This window comes from Hypomesus transpacificus, chromosome 5, assembly GCF_021917145.1.
Source record: "Hypomesus transpacificus isolate Combined female chromosome 5, fHypTra1, whole genome shotgun sequence".
In the NCBI taxonomy this organism is placed as follows: Eukaryota; Metazoa; Chordata; class Actinopteri; order Osmeriformes; family Osmeridae; genus Hypomesus; species Hypomesus transpacificus.
Genome location: NC_061064.1, coordinates 2,976,487 through 2,997,719, shown reverse-complemented (window position 1 = coordinate 2,997,719; position 21,233 = coordinate 2,976,487). Strand labels below are relative to the sequence as shown.

The 21,233-nt window shown below is 50.4% G+C and overlaps 1 protein-coding gene across 3 annotated transcripts in view; it reads left to right on the top strand.

The window, feature by feature from the left end:
- The window catches only part of LOC124467882 (neuronal migration protein doublecortin-like), a 38,169-nt gene that overhangs the window by 11,213 nt on the left and 5,723 nt on the right, over positions 1–21,233 (top strand). For 2 of the 3 annotated variants that reach the window (XM_047020376.1, XM_047020378.1), the window contains exons 3-5: positions 229–569; positions 18,748–18,850; positions 20,204–20,260. In XM_047020376.1, the coding sequence (XP_046876332.1) occupies positions 229–569; positions 18,748–18,850; positions 20,204–20,260 (501 nt within the window). The remainder of the gene's footprint in view (positions 1–228; positions 570–18,747; positions 18,851–20,203; positions 20,261–21,233) is intronic. The other variant, XM_047020379.1, reaches the window with a different exon arrangement.

Sequence of the window (21,233 nt, the reverse complement as noted above, 5' to 3'; positions counted from 1 at the left end):
CGAAGCTGTGAATGTGATCTGCTATTATCTGATATTCAATCCACAGGCTACTGCCTTTTAGTCTCAAATAACTTGTCTTCCTGTTTATGTCAACCTTTCCTCAGGGAGTACTGTGGGTTCCTCAGGGAGTACTGTGGGTTTTCTAGATTGCCAAACAAAGTTCACTTGCTTGTTTTCCAGCCTGCGAGGAGCATTCTTCTCACCTGGCATCTCTCTGTCCTCCCTCAGGGGAGAGCTACGTCTGCGCCTCGGAGAACTTCTACAAGAAGGTGGACTACACCAAGAACGTCAACCCCAACTGGTCGGTGAACGTGAAGGCCTCGGCCAGCCAGAAGAACCTGCAGTCCCTGGCCAGCAAGGCGACCGGCGAGGTCCGAGAGGGCAAGGAGTTTGTCCGGCCCAAGCTGGTGACGGTGATGCGCAGCGGGGTGAAGCCTCGCAAGGCGGTGCGCGTGCTGCTCAACAAGAAGACGGCTCACTCCTTCGACCAGGTGCTGACCGACATCACAGACGCCATCAAGCTGGAGAGCGGCGTGGTGAAGAAGATCTACACCCTGGACGGCAAGCAGGTAGGTCGCCGCACCCCCCACTCCCCCCCCCCCCCCCCCCCCCCCTCCCCGACACGCCCTGCTCACCCCGTCACACGCACACTCACCCTCACACCACCACTCCCCAGTCAGGAGAGAACAGGTGCAGGGTCATGTATAGGCCTGATATTGAGAATGTTGGGCATCTGAAATTCACCCAGTCACCTGCTTTATAGTGGGTCTTTAGAAAAGGATCAAAGTCAAATTAGACAACACGCCACGGTCGTGGTCAGACGTCAGAACAAAGCACCCACACTGACCGGGCAACCACTGCCCTCAGGATCAAAGAGGAAGAGAAACCATCGTCTTTAATATATATGGAAACGATCATGCAAACCCATTCACTAGAAACACAGTAAAGGGAAGCTAGCAGTCGTATCACAATACAGACACAACTCATGAATATCGCGGCATGTGTTTTTGTTGTCCAAATCTCTGTATCAGTGATGCTGAGAAGACTGCTGACACAGCGGACAGTCACCTGGCCAAACCTCAGGTGCTTGATTTTGGGTTTCAGTCTCTCAGAACACTGCCTCCCCTAGTGGTTACCTTTGTCAGGGAATGATATTCTGGGGCAAGGGGGACTGTGTGCATACCTGTCATTATCCACGACTGCCCTTTAACAGAACAATGAACACCACAACCCCTTTAACTTCCTCGGTAGCCACACTCAAGCAGACCTACATGGTCGAGCAGAGCATCAGTGGTTCAGTGTGTCTAAAGGAGAACAGGGGTTAGGAAGCCTCTGTGCTGTGATAGCCTCTCCTCAGCCTTCCACACGAGTGACTGGATTCATTAGTCTGTGGCACACTGGGACTCTCCCATTCCACACACACTATGGGACAACTGTGACAAATGACTGTCATTTAGGCCAACATCTGTGTGCTAACTGGGCTACGTTGTGCGCAGGGAGGACCTCCTGGCTGTTTGTGGAAGAGAGAATTTTAAAAGGTTTCTAGACACTTTCTAAACAGACAGTTCCCAACCCATCAGGTCATGTCCTCGGATGGGTTTTATGATTCAGGTGCTGTAACATTTTCATAGCTTGTAGTCCGAGCGTCCCTTGTTGGCTCCCGGCCAGAGCAGAGCCGTAACGCGTGTTTACCCTGGCGAGGAGGAAGTGGCGTGATTAGTGTATGCAGAGGCGATGGGTCAGCTGTGACGGAGGGGGTTTTAGAGGTTTATAGGCCTGCGTTCAGTGGTGGAGCTAATGCCACTGAGGAATCCTCCGAGAGCTCAAAGTGGCCTCACCTCTCGTGGGGATTCTTTTACGAGGCGCCTTCCGCAGGCCGGCCCGACCACTCGGTGGAAGATGACTGATTGGATAGTGTAGTAGACAGATACACAAATCAATAAATATTCCATCTGACTCATAGTCTTTTGGTCTTCCTTTCTAACGGCCCAGGCCAGCTCAGTGCTTCCGGCCCCTGTCTCCCTTCATACAGTAAGGAGGAGTGCAGAGGGGGAGGAGGAAGAGAGGGGGGAGAAGGAGGAGGAGTGGAGGGGCTGGACATGGCAGCACTCTGCCAGGCCATGCTAAGAGGCCACAGCTGTTCTTCAGACCCACCTCTGATATGCCTAAACGGGTCCTAATCCCCCGTGTCTGGAACACTCTGATTCTATCTGCTATCACATGCATCTGGGGGCCACGTTGCGCCCGCTCAGGAAGCCCCCCCCTGGCTGCCCCCCTGGCTGCCCCCCCCGGCTGCCTGTTGGGACCAGTCAGACCTCCACACCTCTGTGTCTGGACTGATTGAAAGGCAAAGAGACTGATCTCACTCAGTCGGTTATTTCCTCATACATATTCCGATAACGCCCTCATCACAGTCCCTGGGATTAGGCGGGGCGTGGCTGCACTCTGTAGATAGAGAGAAATAGTCCCTCTAGGGTCTTGGTCAAGCTAACTAACACTGTCTAGGGCAGGGGTCCCCAAACTACGGACCGAATACGGCCGAATATGTTTTATAAAATAAAAAAATAAAAATCTGTTCACACTGAATTATATGCATAACTAAGTAAATGTTTTGATTTCAATAGCAATTAATATGAAAAAAGGTCATTACGATTATAATAATGCTGTTTTAATAGGCTATATATCCCTTGATATGTGCGGTAGTATGGTGCATAACAAAATAATAAACAAATCTAGCATAATAAATGCATTTAAAATCATAGTACAATCTCCACAATAATACTGGTAGTCACTCCGGCTCATGCAACTTTCTGTTACAGACCGACCCGGCCCCACATTAAAAGGAAAAATGTTTTGGCCCTCGCAGCAAAAAGTTTTAGGGTCTTGTTCAAGCTAACTAACACCATCTTGGGTCTTGGTCAAGCTAACTAACACTGTCTAGGGTCTTGGTCAAGCTAACTAACACTGTCTAGGGTCTTGGTCAAGGTAACTAACACTGTCTAGGGTCTTGGTCAAGCTAACTAACACTGTCTAGGGTCTTGGTCAAGCTAACTAACACTGTCTAGGGTCTTGGTCAAGCGAACACACCGTCCTCAGTAGGCTCTCACTAAACCTGCATCACTAAAAACAGTCAGAACCTTCTCCCCGTCCTGTGAGCTGGGCCTCTGAGATGAGCCGGGCTCTGGCAGGGCCCACACACAGGGGCGGAGATCTCTCTTCAAACAACAGACGGTGTCAGAAGTTCACGAGCTGCTGGAAGGCACTGAGCCTCTGTTAGGATCTCTCTCTCTCTCTCTTTCTCTCTCTAAGAATGCTTGGCTGTTGCCTGCCAGCCATACATTTTTAAAGAGAATGCATCTCTCACGCTGATTTTAACGATGAACATGACTGCATGTGCCGTTCAGGCATAGGTTGTACTGTGTGTGTGTGCTGCATGACAAGTTCAGTTTGTGGCGACCATGTCAATCCCACACATTTGCCTTTGATCCAGCAAAACACACCCCCACACACACACTAACCATGTGTCAGCCAGCCCAGTAACTATGTATTAACGCTGTTCAAGTCCACTCCTCCGATGTTCATGTCATTCTCTGTTGATCGCTCTCAATCCATCACAGATGACGAGTCATTCGCTGGCAGCCTCATTGTGATGCACACTCTCCTCCTGCAGCAGTGGGGTGTGTTGTTGTGTGTGTCTGTGTGCGTGCGATGGCGTGTGTGTGTCTGTGTGCGTGCCACGGCGTGTGTGTAGTATTCCTGCTCTTTGTGGGCTGAGCCGGGGAGGTTGCAGACTGCAGAGCGCAGACTGCAGAGCGCAGACTGCAGAGCGCAGCCTGAGATGTGGTGGTCTGGTAGAGGGGGGTGTTGATGCAGTGCCAGCCCCTCCCTGATCCTGCACCGTTCCTCCTCTTCCCCTTCTCCTCCGACAGCTGGTGGGACCGGTTGCTAGGAGACCACATCCAAGGCACAAAGAGAGCCCAGCTGGTGTGGACTGGTCTGTCAGTCACCACATCCTGTGGCGCGGGCGTGCGGGGGTGTCTGTCCGTATCAGTATGTGTGTTCATTGTCCCCGTGCGTGTAGCTATGTGTAAGCGTGGGGGTTCACTGGGTTCACCGGGTTCACTGCTTGTACCAGCATCTCTGACTCAGAGAAAGAGAGAGAGAGAGAGACAGAGTCATAGAGAGAGAGAGTGAGAGTGAGAGGGGGAGAGGGGGAGAGAGGGAGAGGGAGAGGGAGAGGGAGAGGGAGAGAGGGAGAGAGGGAGAGAGGGAGAGAGGGAGAGAGGGAGAGAGGGAGAGAGGGAGAGAGGGAAATGGAAAAGAGAGCTGACAATAAATATAATTGCAGTGATGTGGATATTTAGTCCTTCTCAGCTTGATTTGTCCTTGAAGGAAAACCTCTACACTTCTTTTAACAGTGTGAACACCCCTCCCCACCCCCACCCTTCTTGCTGTCAGTACAGGAAAATAGCCCCCATTTTCCCCATAACTGCTTCTGCTTTCAAGCCCAGGGAGATGAGGGTGGGGTGACAGGGTCTTTGGTGCATTATTGGTCTTGAAAGACAGCAATTTAGGATGTTTTATATTCAGCGCAGGGGAAATAATTATCCCCTTTGTCTATAGAGCTGAAGTAAATTCCTTCATTGGCCCTCAGCATCCCTGCAGGGTACATTAGAGAAGAGAGAGGCTTTTACTGGCAGCCATTTTGTGCCCATTCTTCTTAACCGAGATGCCTGTATTGTAAAGTTACTCTGTGATTGGCACAGTCCTTTTTGCTGGACAGCTCTCAGTGAACAGGTGCAGTTTGGGTATGCCCTTGATTAGAATTAGCATATTCCTGCAAACTATGACTGTTATGGGAAACGTACACAGGAAAAGTTTGGTTATCTCCTCCCAAGGGGAATGGTCATTCAGTTTTTGAATGTCTGGAGTGTCTTTCAGGGTTGTGGCGAGTGCTGTGCTTTGTAACTGGATTTAGAAAGCTCATTACTGCCTCAAGGTCCTGTGCAGAGGTTTGCCATATGTCTTTTAAACCGATTCCGGACAAAGAGGCACTAAAGATGCAAATTTGCACTCTCTTAACTCTGTGTTCATTCACCCTCCTCACACAAGGTCACGTTGGGATTGTCTTTTGTACAGTAGGTGCACGTTTGCAGTAGAGAGTGAATCGTAGAGGATGGCATACATTTAGTATCCTGCAGAAGTCAAGTTTAGTCCTGCAATGGATGTGGATCGGTCTATTCCAAAGCGTGGAGACATGGTCGTCCGTGGTGGTACCAAGGCTCGCTCTCCCTTTCCTCCTTCCTATCTCTCTCTCTCTTTCTCTCTGTCTCTCTATCTCTCTGTCTCTCTCTCTCTTTCTCTCTGTCTCTCTATCTCTCTCTCTGTCTCTCTCTCTCTGTCTCTCTTTCTCTCTGTCTCTCTATCTCTCTTTCTTTCTTTCTTTCTTTCTTTCTCTCTGTCTCTCTATCTCTCTATCTTTCTCTATGTCTGCTTCTCCGCCACGGGGGAAGGTTTGGTTTTGCAAGGCATGCGGCGGAGGCGGTTGTCATGGTGATTTACTCTGCAGTGATGGACTCTGTGTCCATGACAATGGCTGTGTGTGCAATGCGCTGACTTTGCTCTTTACATTCTGTACATTGTGGTCTCACAGGCTCCACCCCCCCCCCCCCCCCCCCCCCCCCCCCCGCAATATGCGGCTCACTGCGGCACCTTTTCACCCCATCAGATACAGTACAACATTACACTGCTGGCACACACATGCTCAAACACACACACATAAATGCACTCATGTTCAGCAACTGCCATAGTACTACTACAGGAAATGAGGGAGAGAAAGACGGATGATCTGACAAAGGGGCGTGGCTCCCATGATGCAGCATCCTGATCAGACATTTCAGCCGGCGTCTGGCTCCCCCCCCCCCCCCCCCTCCTCTTATCTTCTCCACATCAGTGACCACAACCTGGGCAGTGGGTGGGGGGGTGTGAGCCCAATCTAATAACACCACAGCCACATCAGTCACACCCCTCCTCCCCCCCCCCCCCCAATAGCCTGTTTCCATAGAGACAGGCAGTGGCGTGAAGCTGGAGAAGGCTGAGGGGGCGTTTGGAGCCAGTAGTGACATCACGGCTGATGCCCGCTCCTCGGGCCAGGCGAACATCAGCCTCCAGCTGGCCTCCATTACTGGGCCAGGTCTGGCTGCAGCCTGGCTCATCTGGCCGGCCAGGAAACACTGCTACAACGGGGGGAGACTGAGTATGGGCTGGATCGGGTCGAGGGGATGAGCCATAGGGAAAGGAACTGCTAGCTGGGGAGAGAGGGGGTGGGGAGAGAGAGAGAGAGGAGTAACGTACATTTAATAGAGAGGGCTGCACCTCTCCCGCAGACTGGGGAGGAGGGATGTGTGGTGAAGCAGCTCAGTTTACCAGGGGGAAAGCCATGACCCAGTAAACCATGTTTGAAAGAAACATCTCTTAGTTATGCCATGTTGTCATTATTCCGACAAGACATGTATTCCGCGAGGGTTTTTTCTTGCCTTGATGGAGATTCTGAGATGTTTTAGTACTGTCCGCCAGACAGATACAATAAAACCTGAGGGACTGGAACGTCATAACAGCACGTCATAACAGCCACAACCCCAATAAGCTGTGACAGGCCCTGCCCGCTCTCCCTCCGCCTGAACCTCACTAATACAGAGGAACTGAGTTAGCAGGCTGCTCCCAGAGGAAGCCAGCCTGGGTCTGGATGGGCGGAGGGCTCTGTGTGCTGTCCATGGTGCTGGCCTGGCCCCTCTTCCACACCTCATTCAGCAGTAATGCTTTACCAGGCGGACCCTATCACATTACCCACCTGACCAGCGTCAGTAACAAAGGTACAGGGTATCATGTCTTCTTCTGTGCTACCTGAACAGTGATTACTGTGTGTGTGTGTGTCTGTGTCGATGTTGTGTTATTGCAGTAAGTAATTATCTTGACTGTTTACAACCCACACGGAGGGGAGGGATCATGTGACCCGCTGGAAGGCGATATGGAGGACAGAGGGGGGGAGGGGGGCGGGTCCTGTTACCTGTGTCCAATCTTGAGTCTTTGTACCCGGTATGTACTGTGAGCTAGCTTCCCCTGCCTAGCACGTAGCCTGCAGTAACTGCTGCAGCACTATCACCCCCGCTGAGACACCTCGCAGCGAGCTGAGCTGAAAATCAACGTTTTGACTCGTCCAAACCCACCACCAAGAGGCTGGGAGCCGGCCTCCAGTGGCACTGTACACCCCCACCAGCTACCATGCCAGCACACACCCCACCCCACCCTACTCCCCCGCCCCCTGCCCTGTTTAGTGTCTGTCAGTTGAAAATAGACACATTCAATTCTCTCATCCCCCATTTTAGCCATTTTGTCTTCATCCCCAAAGTCACACACTGGAGCAGCATCCATGTTCCCAGAATTCCTTTTTCGTTGGAACCCAAATTCATTGTGCTTGTAGCTGAAGTCACTCCCAGACGGTACATAACAGTGACAATACACAGGATATCGAGCGGTTGGGAAGGGATGCTTCCTAGCTTAGTTGTCTTTCACTAACATGAGGAAGAACCTTTTCTATTCATACAAAACAGTTTCACAAAAGCTTCTGAAGCGCCCATTCTATTGAACATGAGAGGAGCACTTGTTTAAACTAGATAGTGTCTGTTTACCTCTGTCCCTAACTTAACCTGAGCTCATTATATAAAAGAATGTATCTGCCCTTGTAGAGAATTTGCAACATCATCGTGGACTCAGGTTTGAGGGACTTTTAAGAAGTTTTCAGAGCAGTGACTCAGAATGTGCACTTTTTGATGTGTGTGCACACCCACGATGTTGCTACATAATCCAGTTAATCCTTGCTTTCCACGGGCCTCATCCTTAAACCCGGCAAACGAGGCTCTTCACAGCCTTTTCTCTCTCTTTTCAAAGTGCCAGTCGCCCCAAAATATCCCAGGCCCTCCTCCCTAGCTTCCCCAGGAAACACACAGATGACAGCTGGGACAGATAAGGGCATTCAGTTTCAAATATATGTTTCTGGAAGCCGCTAAGAATATGTGGCTCTGCATCAGGGCTCCTGAGTCGGAGATTATGACTTTCCATTCTATGTTTCACATAAGATGTTTTCTTGCATTTTCAAGGAGATTCTACCCTTTAATATGACATATCACAATGACTATACCCCAATGTTATGATAAAAGGCACTTTGAATCGTACAAAAAAATGTGGAAGTGAAGATAGTGGGAGAATTTGGGAGGAAAACACTGTTTCAGTGTCCTTCATTGCCGACTCACCCGATCCTTTCCCCAAATCTCTGGTCCAGAAAACCTGTTAAGCTGTTAAAGAGCTGACTGGGGACTTTGAGGAATTGTCCTGGGTTTCTTCTCCCAGGGCTGTTGCTACGCACACTAATGTGAAATAATCTCTTTTTCATTGTGCTGTCTGGACAATGCTGTCACTGTGACGTGGGAGTCAGACCCTCAGTTATTCTGTGCGTGGGCTGTGATCCACTCACAGTTAGCCGGGCTGTGATAGGTAGAAATTCATTCGGCTTAGCATTTGAAGAACACAGCCATTTAAAGGACGAAGCACGTAGATTTTTTTTTCTATACCTTTAGCAGAATCAATAAGAGAAAGAAGCACATGAGCTTTATCACCCAGTGGTCTGAGAAAAACTGGGGTATTGGGGAGGATGAAAATGGCCTGTTTTCTGCAGGCTTCAGAGCGCACACTATCGATCATGTTGCTGCGGGTGCAGAGGGAAGGAGAGACGCTGAGAGTTAGCCCGAGGGCAGTGGAGCATGGCCAGCTACCGTTTCTGCCCAGGTCTCCATCCCCACATTCTCTCACTTGGCTGGAAACAGCGGCTTCACAGCCTTCAGTGGAAAAAATCTGACTGGATATGGGTTGGTTGTGCCTTTTCTTATTTCGCTTCCTCAAACACTCTACCCAACTCTAGCTTCCACCTGTCTAACCACTAAACTCCCCTCAGCCCTCTCCAAGCATACCCCCCCCCCCCCCCCCCCCCCCCCCCCCCCCCCCAGCCCTTACCCCCTCTAACCCCTCCTCTACCTCGAGATAAGCTTGGTGCAGCAGAAACCACCGCAGTGTGCACCCTGCCAGACCCCAGATCGCATGTTCAGGGCTTTAATATTTCACACGCCACTTTGTTTTGTTTCTGGATATCCCACCGTGTGTATGGAAGCACAAGCCTGAGTGAATGTGAGATGTTGTTCAATTGCTCCTGGAGGACCTGCTGAGATGATTTAGCATGGCTGCCTGGCTCTGGAGATAGAGGTTGCCTCTTTCTCCTGTCTCATGCTACGATGGACAGAGAGAGACAGGGGGGGAGAGGGAGAGGGAGGGAGGGAGGGAGGGAGGGAGGGAGGGAGGGAGGGAGAGAGGGAGAGAGGGAGAGAGAGAGAGAGGGAGAGAGAGAGAGAGGGAGAGAGGGAGAGAGGGAGAGAGGGAGAGAGGGAAAGAGAGAGAGGGAAAGAGAGAGAGGGAAAGACATGACTGCTGGTAAGTTAATCATAGACTACGACAGTCCTGCAGTCTCTGGGGTTGGTCACAAGGTACAAGTTTATCCATTGGGCTTCCATGCTGGCATACATAGGACTGTCCCCAATAACACAGTGGTACTCCCCTCAAGATGATCAACCCTCTGCAGGGAATCTGCATTCTGGTGCAGATCTGGTGACTGTTGCTTTATAAACGACTCACCTCTATTAAACGGAGTGGAACGTGTACTTCACAGTGGAAACAGTGCTGTATTACAGCTGCTGCCCGTGGTGCAGATAAGACACGTCTACTACCAACGCTAGCATCTGTTGTTAATAAGAGACCCTCTGATAAGGGCTGTATTCAGTATGTGGCTTCACAGATTTCTCCTTTGACACTCGTTTTCTGTCTCAAGTGTTTGTGCGATAAGTGTGATCCCTCTACACGTGCGAGACAAGTGTCACCACCCATCCTGATTACACCCCCACCACCCCCCCCCTTCCTTTCCTCCCTGCCCGCCCTCTCCCAAAATGCTGTAATTGCTCTGCATTGCTCCCACAAGGAGTTATATTAAAATGGTTGCTTGGGGGCAACGGCAGGGATGGTGTCCAGGCAAGGGTGGGGGAGATGGGGAGAGAAAATGAGAGAGAGATAGAGAGAGAGATATATCTTGGAGCTCATCAGTCCTTAGTTCCACAGTGAAATGGTAATAGATGCATTCTTAAACGGAAACAAAGCCTGAGGCTGTGGTGAGGAGGAGGAAGATTGTAGATTGCATATGGAGGAGATACTGCTTCCTGCTGCCTGTGTGATTTGGCTCAGAGCTGAAGGTCAGAGACAGGAGCTGGGGAGCAGCCATCTCACTTTGCTACGCTCGGGACACAAAAACACGCTTGCTTTGTTCCTCAGAGCGAAAATGGTTTTGAGGAGAAGAGGGCTTTTTCCTTTGCTGCTCCAAATGCATCATTATTTAGCTTTTCATTGAGAATTCCTCTCCCTTGAACATGGCTTGAAAAACAAAGCCAAGCGAAAGGTTTTGGTGAAAACTCCCGGCATAGGGAGGGATTGTAACTGATCTTTTTGTGAGTGTGTTGCTGCAGATGCAGTGGCCATTTTCAGGCTGTGAATCATCACTTGTCTGCTGTTTGCTGAAGGCAGACAGACCCATCCATCTAACTGTTCTTCTTGGTTTGTGTAACATGAATCATATCACCCCTGCAGACTAGGGGTAGACTATACTGTTGAATGTATGGCTTCTCTTTGTAACATGATCCTCTTGAAAGTGATCTATTGTGCTTGTTTCTCAGCTTGGCTACAGGCAACTATTTGGTCCCTGAAAATGAATTCCTTACAAGGCCAAGTGTCTGGGCCTAGGTAATTGGGTCAAGTTATTCCACTGCTCCTTGGACGGCAGATTAGATTTTTTGCCTTCGGGTGAGATGAGTTTCCTCCAACTTGAGGGCACATTTGCTTTTTAGTTGTGAGAAAGCAATGTGGGGTCGTAGACTGACTCCACTACTGGTACTTACTAATCCTCTGGTCTTTATGTGTCAGGCATCTGGGGTTGTCAGCTATTGTTTGGAATGGTGTCATTCTAGAAAGTAGCTTTGAATAATTCAGTCGTTGTAGTTGTGGGGTCCCTGCCTAGCTGCTGGCAGTGTGGATATGTTTGGGGGACATGTGGTCCTGACAGCTGGTAATACAGGGATTATGGGTGGGGGGGAGGGGGGGCCTGGTGGGGCAGGTTGGGGGGGGAGGGGGACACCTGCAGTCAAGGAGGAGCCAAGCTCTCTGTAGGATGTCCACTATAGTTGGGGTGTTTGTGTGTGTGTGTGTGTGTGTTTGCAGGATGTGTGTGTGTGTGTGTTTGCAGGATGTGTGTGTGTGTTTGCAGGATGTGTGTGTGTGTGTGTTTGCAGGATGTGTGTGTGTGTGTGTGTTTGCAGGATGTGTGTGTGTGTGTGTTTGCAGGATGTGTGTGTGTGTGTGTGTGTTTGCAGGATGTGTGTGTGTGTGTGTGTGTTTGCAGGATGTGTGTGTGTGTGTGTGTGTTTGCAGGATGTGTGTGTGTGTGTGTTTGCAGGATGTGTGTGTGTGTGTGTTTGCAGGATGTGTGTGTGTGTGTGTTGGGATGAGGGTGGTTAGGGGACAGCTTTAAATCCATACTTTGTTTGCTCATAGGGAGGTTTTGGTTCTGGTTGCTGGGTGGTTCAACATGACATGGGCTGACCTTTCCAGAATGCAGGATGACGCTCGTCTTGTCTAATCTGAACGTTCCTCAGGGCAGACAGGCCCTTTCGTTTCCTTGGTGATGGTTGACAGAGACTGTGGCATCTCAACCCTGTCAGCTCCAGGTGTGCGGCTGTCTGTCCTGGCTTGTCTGAACATGGACACATGTCATCTCAGCCAGCTGGGTTTGTTTCCCCACGTCTCTCTGGGGGAGCAGCACTCCCAGGATAACTGTTAGCATGCATTTGTTCTCCACACTTGTCTGATTTATTTTTATTTATTTGTTCTTCCTTTTTGTTTTTCTAACGCTGTCGCCGCCTTTTCCAGACAGACTCCTCGCTGTTCCTAAAAACACACAAGACAGATGTGGGTCATGTTTTCCTCAAGGACACAAGTCTGATTTGACATAGTATTTTTTTTTGTATTCAGCAAAGAGACGCAGCACACTTGGGATAGTGACACAGTTTGCTCGGAGGTGGGTTTCGGGACTGGGGTGTGTGTTTGTGTGTGTGTGTGTGTGTAGGGGGGGGGAAAGGCGTATTGAATGCTGGAGGAGAGAAAATGACTCTCACCCACCCCAGAAGGAGCAGGCGAGAGCGGGAGAGAGATTGCGCTCTCTCACTTCTACCCAGTAACTCCTGATTTATGGAAATCACCCACCCCCCGAATACCCTTTGAGTCGCTGCAGATAAGACTCCCTTTTGCATATGTCAGCTTCTCCTTGGCACCCCTGAGAGCGTGAGTACAGGACTAATCGTTCTCCTGCTCGGCACGTTTGAATAGGGAGGGGATTAGAGGGGAGGGGGGAGGGAGAGGGCTGGGGGACTGGGGCTGTCTGGGCTTCCATGGCTGGCCTCTGTCCTGCTCTTTAACCACTCCCATGATGCCCCTCTCCAGGCCTTCGCAAAGCTGAAGAAAATCAATGGACAGGTTCATTTGTTGCTGACTGTTGGTGCTTTGTAAAATGGTATTACTCCAAGAATGATTGGAGATGCAGACAAGGACTAAGTTCCAATCTCAGCTTCTTTTTTCTTGAACGGCTAGATGTTGCTGTTAGTTTTACACGGCTGTGTGTTTATCGAGGGGGGAAGTGGTTCTGATGACGATGCCTTATCGTTGTGGGTGGCTGCATATCTCTACAATAACCCGAAGACAAGTATCACTGTGGCACAGCAACACAGATAATTGTTTCATTAATAATGAATGAGATGAAAATGTTTGCTTGATTATGTAAATTGTGCGGGGGATACTTAGTGCTAAGATGAGGTGTATTGATTTTCTGTGCCAAGCCATGTTTATGTATGAAGGCTTATCTCATTCTGTGTGATTGACAGGGATCTGTGGTGTTAGATGTGAGGGCTCGGTGGTGACAGGCATGGCCTCCACAGGGCCACACCCCAGGCCTGGAGTTACAATCGGAAGTGGAGGATTGTATGGAATTCTATGGAATTGTATGGGATGATTATTTTGTGGCAGTTCTGACCCCTAAAACCGCAAACTTGTACCAAAATAGGGTCGACATACACTGTGCTGTGTGTGTGTGTGTGTGTGTGTGTGTGTGTGTGTGAGACCTCAGTCACCTCTGTTTCCGTGGGCACTGTCCCAGGACAAGCTTCAATAGGATTAGTCAAAAACACTTTTTTTCCCCCTGTGGAAGAAGAATGGGAATGGGCTCATGTTTGGATTTCACACATTCTCTGAGCTGGCGAGCGATTTTACACCCAATCAGTGAGCATCTTTGCCAGTGTACTCCTACAGTACAGCTTCATTAGGGGGCTTACCTAGGACCCCCTGTGTCTCCCACCCCACCTTCCTACCCAGAGAGCCCTCTGCACTGGAGGGGTACGGAGGGAGCTGGGAGCCTGTACCCAGGAGCAGGCCACAGGGCTGGGATTAGCTCTAATGGGATTACAGTGGCACCGCCATTTTAGCCAGGCCTGGGAGACTGCATGCAGATTGGGATGACATCATCCCCTGGTCTGCCTCTGTCCGACCATGCTCTCTCTCTCTCTCTCTGTCTGTCTCTCTCTCTCTCTCTCTCTCTCTCTCTCTCTCGCGCTACCTTTTTTTTGTTCCTAGTTCTCTGACAAGACAAAGGATCCCACCTTTGACCCCGCTAAATAGTGTGTGCTTTTCTTTCTCCTAGCATGTCAGTTTTCTGTCATAAACTGGAGAGTTTATAATGGTCATCTGTGGAGATGAGCTGCTGAATTCTGGGAAGGCCTCCAGTGCTAATTAGCCCACCGAGTAACCTTGACTGATGACTGTAGTGGACATGCTGTGGTATGCTTGTCTGTCTCTCTGCCTAGCAAGACACTGACTGTATGCCAGGAAATCTGCAGCCCTGAACTCCTAGAATCCCCAGCACCGCATGGATCCTGTGTGTCTGTTGCCGTGGTTACTCTGGCTCATTGATCTCTCTCTGGTTTGCCATGTAAGCAGCTCTGTGTTTTCTGGGTGCTGGCGGGCTGGCCAGGCGCAGGGAGCTCACATGTCTCTATATGATGTCCAAGTGGAATTATGGTAATGTTCCACTGGCCTTTCAATGTCCAGTAGCAGTTTAAGGCTGTTGAAGGCCCCCTTCTCTCTTCCGCTAGCCCCCACCCCCTGCGCCCCCCTCCGTACGTCTGAGGAGAGGGAGGAGAGGGAGGAGGGGGGGACTGCAGAAATCTCGGAGGTGCAGTGCTCTGAAACGCTCAACAACACCCCTCCTCTGTTCAAAGGCTTCCTCCTCCCCGGCTCAGTACCATTTCAAGGTTAAAGGATTAACCTGCTAAGTGCTAATTCACTCCCAGCCAGTCGAAAGAACAAATCTGTAATTATGCTTCTCCACTGGTTCATACTTAAATAGTAATGAACTGCTTTGGGCCATACGAACCAGAGAGATGGCTCGTCTGTAGGCAATGTAGGGGGGAAATCCATTTTCTACAGATCTTTTACTGCTGTTACTTCTGAACGACGCTTTGTGCAAAAGGGATTTCAATCTGCCTAACAGCTCACTGAGTCAGATCTTTTTCTACTCCTTTAATCTTGTGTGTGTAGAGCCGTCTGTGAGCGAGGGCGCTGAGTGTGTCAGTACTGCGCTGGCGACCCAGCTGCTGATTGGCCTTGATGTGACTCTGTTGAGCCTACAGTCTAGTCTCCCTGCTCTGAGGGGATGTCTGTTGGTGGCCTACACTGTCCCTATCCATTTCCCCGGCTCAAAAAGCTGTGTGGTATGTGTGGATGGGGTGGGCGGAGTGTATCTTTGTGTGTGTGTGTGCACGCGTGTAGTGTGTTTGTGTGTGTGTGTGTAGCGTGCTGGTACTTAGTCTTCTAAGCTCCCCCATGTTGAAGGTCACCCCCCCCCCTCTTTGCTCCTCCAGGTTTTGGGCTCTCTCCCTTCAGCTCGCATCACATCAGCCTCATCTCCTAGGCTATCATCCTCTTCCTCCTCCCCGCCCTCCTCCCCACACCTCCTGCTACTGCTGCCATGTGGCCCTGACAGTGCCCAGCTCTCCTACTGCAGGGTGGAAGAGAGAGATGTAGTTTAAAGTCTCTGTAATTAGTTACGAACATCTGATATCTTTTGTATAGCTGTCTGGCAATTCATCAATGTTGTGATTTGACATTTTGTTGTTGTTGAAATGATCAGGGTTAATCTCGCTGTTTTCTTGACTCTTCATGGCAGTCATGCAGTTGATATGGCTAGCTTGTGTCCAGCCATGCCCCCGCCCCTGGTTGTTTGTGATTGGCTGATAGCCTGGTGTGATCTGTGGTGTCCGCAAAGCTGAGGGGTGACAGGAGGTGACAGATGAGGGTCAGTTGCCCTGCCTCGCACGCCACCACGCAAGGCCTTATGAGAGCTGGTGGAGCCACGCCCAATCAGGATTAAGTGGATGTCTACGCCCCAGTGTTATACTCTCCACTGCCTCTGAACCTGAACCACCTCTACTCCCATCACAAACACACATTCTTGTGTGTGTGTGACAGGCCTAGTCCTATTCCCGGCTCCTGTCTCTGCCTAGCCCCGCCTCCTAGAGGCAGAGCTGTCAGGTCAGTCAGGATATCTCCATAATCAGCAGCGCTGCACTCAATTAGCTCTGTGCCTGTGTCAGCACAACTCTCCACCCAAACAAACAGGGTCGGCTGTCAGGGTGCATGACATCCCCTCTTCCTCTGGCCAGCGCTCTCAGAGGGCTGGCTTGTCCTCCTCCTCTTCCTCCTCCTCTGGCTGTGACCAAGCATTTGTCGGTTCCACTCAGTCACTCAGGTGATGCAGACCGCTGGGGAAACTGAGGGGAGTTGACTAATGGACATACAGGGAGACGTCAGCAGCATGTGGTGGAGGCAGCACAGCATGTCTGACCTGCCGCTGCTGGGCTGTAGAGAGGAGGGAGAGAGGAGCAGAGGGGAGAGGAGGAGAGGGGAGTGCAAGGGGGAGAGGAGGAGAGGGGAGTGAGAGGGGGAGAGGAGGGGGAGAGGAGGAGAGGGGAGTGAGAGGGAGAGAGGAGGAGAGGGGAGGGGAGGAGAGGGGAGTAAGAGAGGGGGAGGGGGGGAGGGGGAGAGGGGGAGGGGGAAAGGGGGGGGAGGAGGAGAGGGGAGTGAGAGAAGAGGAGAGGGGAGTGAGAGAGTCTCACGTCATGGAAAGGCTGACTCCATCGACGCCTTGTTTTGACTACTTTCTTTCCATGGCTGCAGCAGCTAACCCCAAAGATGAGAGTTTCATTCACTCCAGATCCTCCTATCACAGCTCATTTCCAGGAGGTCTGGAGGATATGGAGGGGGAAGGATTCATTCTAAAACTGTTATAATCTCATCATGTGCAGCATGACTGATTGCAGTGATGGTATGATGTCGTACATGGGCTTGTTTCCATGCCCTCAGGTCAGCACGCTTCTCCCTGCCTGACCCTTAAAGATAAGAAGTCACTAAACAGGTCAACAAGGAAGTAAATAGGCTTCCTAAAGATGAACGGAAGCAGAAAACGACATGTCATAGAGTGTGTCAAGTTAAACACGAGGGGGTTGAGGTCTCCGTTGGTCTCTTGAGGGATACCCTCCTGTCGTCCGTCTGTTACGGTCTCATCTCACTAATGACCTCTGTTCTGACCTGGGTGACCCCTTAACTTAACCTCTTAACTAGAGCACTGGGCTGGAGGTCAGAGAAAGACCTCAGCAGTCCTTAAGTAGTCCAACAGGGCCCCCCCAGTGCATGGCCCCCCCAGTGCATGGCCCCCCCAGTGCATGGCCCCCCCAGTGCATGGCCCCCCCAGTGCATGGCCCCATGGCTGAACCCCACACACACACACACACATACACACACTGTCTCGCAGCATTGATTGCATTAGTAGTGCAGCTGGGAAGCCTGGGCCAGACTTGATTAGATGTTTCCATCAGCGGGACTGACACATGCCCCCCCCCCCTCTCTCTCCAGCAGACCCCCTAGAGATAGTACCCCCCCCCCCCCTCCACACACACACAACTTCTCCCTCAGCACCACTGGAGGACGTGGTCGTTGAGTGTTTGTGGGGAGAGGGGGGGGGGGGAGAGGGGAGGACTTCGTTCCCTAAGTCATGATTGACAACCTCACAGGCATCTGTAAAATGTCACCATTAGAGGTATATCCCCTGGTAAATGCCACACAGTAATGGTGGTGCTGCAGCAAATACAAAAGGGATTTTTCCCCCCCCCTAAGCTTCACAGATCGACTATGAAAGTAACACTACATACATGTCCATCGCCTCATTAGATCTCTACAGTCGATGCTCTACAAAACCAATATGTACAGGATTAGTATGTCACAGAGCTTCACCCCCCAAAGTCTGCCCCTCTCATTCCTCCTCCATGCCACTCCTGGTCCCCAGGGGTACGTGAAGGGGGTACAGCTGGCAGACTCCATGGCGACCGGACACCCGTCCACATTTAGCAGCACTTCCAGTACAGAGAGACAACCAGCATGGCAGCTGCCAGGCTGAGGGGCTCCAGAATTAGCAGCAGCTCATAGCTGGGCCGTGTGTCACAAAGGAGGCTGCGCTGCTGCATCCTGGACATGACACCCTCCAGAGCCTAAACCCCTGGGGTGTGGCCCTACGACCCCCTTGTCTCCAGGAAGACCAGAGAGGGAGAGAGAGAGAGGGGGGGGGTTCTTTGTTTTTAAGATCCCTGAGTAAGAGGCCCTGATAGGCCTTCTAGTCTGAGTATCCGGCCCTGTCTATTGGGGGGGTTGTGTGTTGAGGGCGGGGCCAGAGGCCTCTGTCCACTCAGCAGTGTAGCACGCGTGAACAGCTGCAGAGGAGAGGACTGGAGGAGAGACTACCGTCAGCACCAGGCCAGTGAGCAGATAGCCCTCATGTGAAAGGAGTAACCTTACTCTGTCACTGTGTGTCTGTAGTAGAAACCACCCTCCGACGTGTCGGGTGTCAGAGGCACAGAGCTGACCTACATCCAGGGGCTTGCCACGGGCTTGCTTCCGGAGCCAGGGAAAGTCTTGTGAGTTGGTGTTGAGATTAAAATGCCTGTCTACTGTGAATCTACATTTGAAGGCTGAGTGGGATCTCGCTAATTGGGATGTAGTCGAGGTTCTGTTCTCTTAAACATGGTGTTTATCCTGGATTTGACAGTTTAAGACCCCATGTGTCAGTTGGTCTTATTTGGCCATAATCAGGTTCAGTCTCCATGTGGGGTGTTTAACAGGGCTTTTAGCTAAATCTGTGAACTAGCCCCTTAGCTACGGAATAATCTCCAAATACAAGTGTATTATCTTTTTTTAATTAGTACAGTCAGCATTTTAATTGCACTCAAGCGGAAAAGGGAATTAAAAAGGAAGCAGTGTTTCTGAGGCACGTTTTGGGACACACAATGGCTCCAGGGTTGGGCTGCTCTGTCAGTTAAATGTGTTACGACCACTAAAGGTGTGTCTTCACACCTTGTGTCATTACATCTGAGGTCACTGTCCCCCTTGACCCGGTCAGTTCTAGATGTGCTGTGTCGCTGCTAACTTGTCACCTCTCTGTTCCACCAGGTCACCTGCCTTCAGGATTTCTTCGGGGATGACGATGTGTTTATTGCCTGTGGACCAGAGAAGTTCCGCTACGCCCAGGATGACTTTTCCCTGGATGAGAATGGTGAGGTGGATGACATTACTTCCTCCCCGCATCATGTCCTGGGCTTCAGCCCCCTCCCCCCCCCCATCTCTCACAGCTCCTCACACTAACACTGCTGCCCTCCAGCTCGAACACAGACTTCACGGCTCACAAAACATTCCTTTGAAAGACTGACTATTTTGTCAACACAGATTGTATTCTTATCCCTTAACAGGATCTATGTGACTATTCTGTATTCTTATATTATATTCACCATTGTTCTTGAATGTTCATCAGTTCAAATCATGCTTTCACTAAATGTACATCTCTCATACTCATACATGGCACACATTCACAGACCGCTCTCAAAAACCGTAGACACGAGGAACTCGTGTCTGTTTCGGGTTCCAGAAGGAAAGATTCCTGTAGTTAAATAAATACCTACAACCCAGTTAACTGAGATTTTGGCACGAGGCCTCTCACAGTAATGTCAACATCAGCATCAGCCTCTGTGCATATGTCTCGTCAGTCACTCGACACTGGAAAACCCATCATGGCCGTGTCCTTGCTAGATGATACTATACCCCAGCAGCTATAGGTGGACTGTCATGTGTACATGGCCGGATTTGGCATAACTCACTCCCCTGAGTCCAAAGCTTAAGTCTCTCAAATGAGTATTGCCTTGGAGCTCATTATCAAGATGGAGTTTATGTAAATGTGATTTAGACATGTAGATGGAGAGATTAGGGCTGTCTCTGGGGTGTCATTGTACAAATATCAGGGGGTCATAGGAAGCTAAGGACTTGAAGGTGCTGTTGCTGTCTGGTGTTTGAGGTCTTGACAAGTGAACTCCTTCCACACGCAGCGGACCACGCGGTGTGGAACACAGGGGTGTGGAACACAGGGCTGTGGAACACAGGGGTGTGGAACACAGGGCTGTGGAACACAGGGCTATGGAACACAGGGGTGTGGAACACAGGGCTGTGGAACACAGGGCTGTGGAACACGGCTGTGGCTGCGTGTTGATTGTGAGGTGTGCAGGAAGCAGACAGTGTAGAGCAGCAGACATTCATCTGGGTGGTGACAGGTTTGGGTCAGATCCTGTGCTGTTCCACGTGAGGAGATGAGGAGCCTTAGAACCAATCCCTCCCTCCCTCCCTCCAGACATATATTTATACATCTCTACACCCAGCCTCCCCTCTCTCATTCTCTACCTTGACATCTTCACCGTAGAGCCTCACGGGCAGACAGACAGGATCCTCATCCGCTCTGCCCGGCTCTAGTGTGGGTGACGGGTGGCAGGCAGGGTCCATGCATCCCCCACACCACTGCCCGCCCTCTCTGAACTACAAGGATATGCCAGTGTGCTTTAATGTTGTGGTTCCTTTCTTTCAGCACACTACCCTTCTGGAACCAAACCCAAATCAAGCCCGGCGGGCTATAATAACCAAGGTCAGTGGACAGGTTCTGCACTCTGGGGTCACGTCAAGTTCAGGCTGACATCCGCGTGAACTGGGCCTGGGCCTCCCCATGTGAAAAAGATAAACATGAACCTTGTAGAGTTTACATATGTGACTTCAGTGTTACTTTGTACTCTATATATGTTTACTAGGAGAATGTCCACTTACCTGTGTAAATAAGATAAGGCAAGCTGAACGATGTTAAACTTATGCAACGTCATACAGAACATGAATTGCAGACAGGTTTTATACACTGTGTACAGTATAGACATCGTGTATATTTAATGGTAACAAGTGCCCTGGTGGGATACAAGAATCAACTCTGAATGTTTACATTACCTGCAGCTTGAACATCTTAAGGAATTTTCCATATGAGTGGGTGTATCCAGAACAGGGTAGAACAGAGCTCGGTAGAACAGAACAGGGTAGAACAGAGCTCGGTAGAACAGAACAGGGTAGAACAGAGCTCGGTAGAACAGAACAGGGTAGAACAGGCTGTGGCTGTGGGATCCATACTGTTAGTTAGCCTCATTAATGCCATGACCCAGAATAAACTGCGCCATAGAAACCCAGCTGCTATACATACTACACGTACTACAGGGAGTCCGATGACTGAGCGGTGAGGGAGTCGGGCTAGTAATCAGAAGGTTGCCGGATCGATTCCCTGCCGCGCCACATGATGTTGTGTCCTTGGGCAAGGCACTTCACCCTACTTGCCTCGGGGGAATGTCCCTGTACTTTCTGTAAGTCGCTCTGGATAAGAACGTCTGCCAAATGACTAAATGTAAAATGTAAATGTACACGCAGTGAACCTTACCAGCATGCAAAACACACACTGTAAACTGTAAACTGGCTGCTGTAGAACATGCCCTGCAGTTATGTTATATACATACATCAAATGCATTGAGTAATAGCTACTAAGCAATTGCCTGAATGCTTGCATAAAGCAGTCAATTGTACAGCTG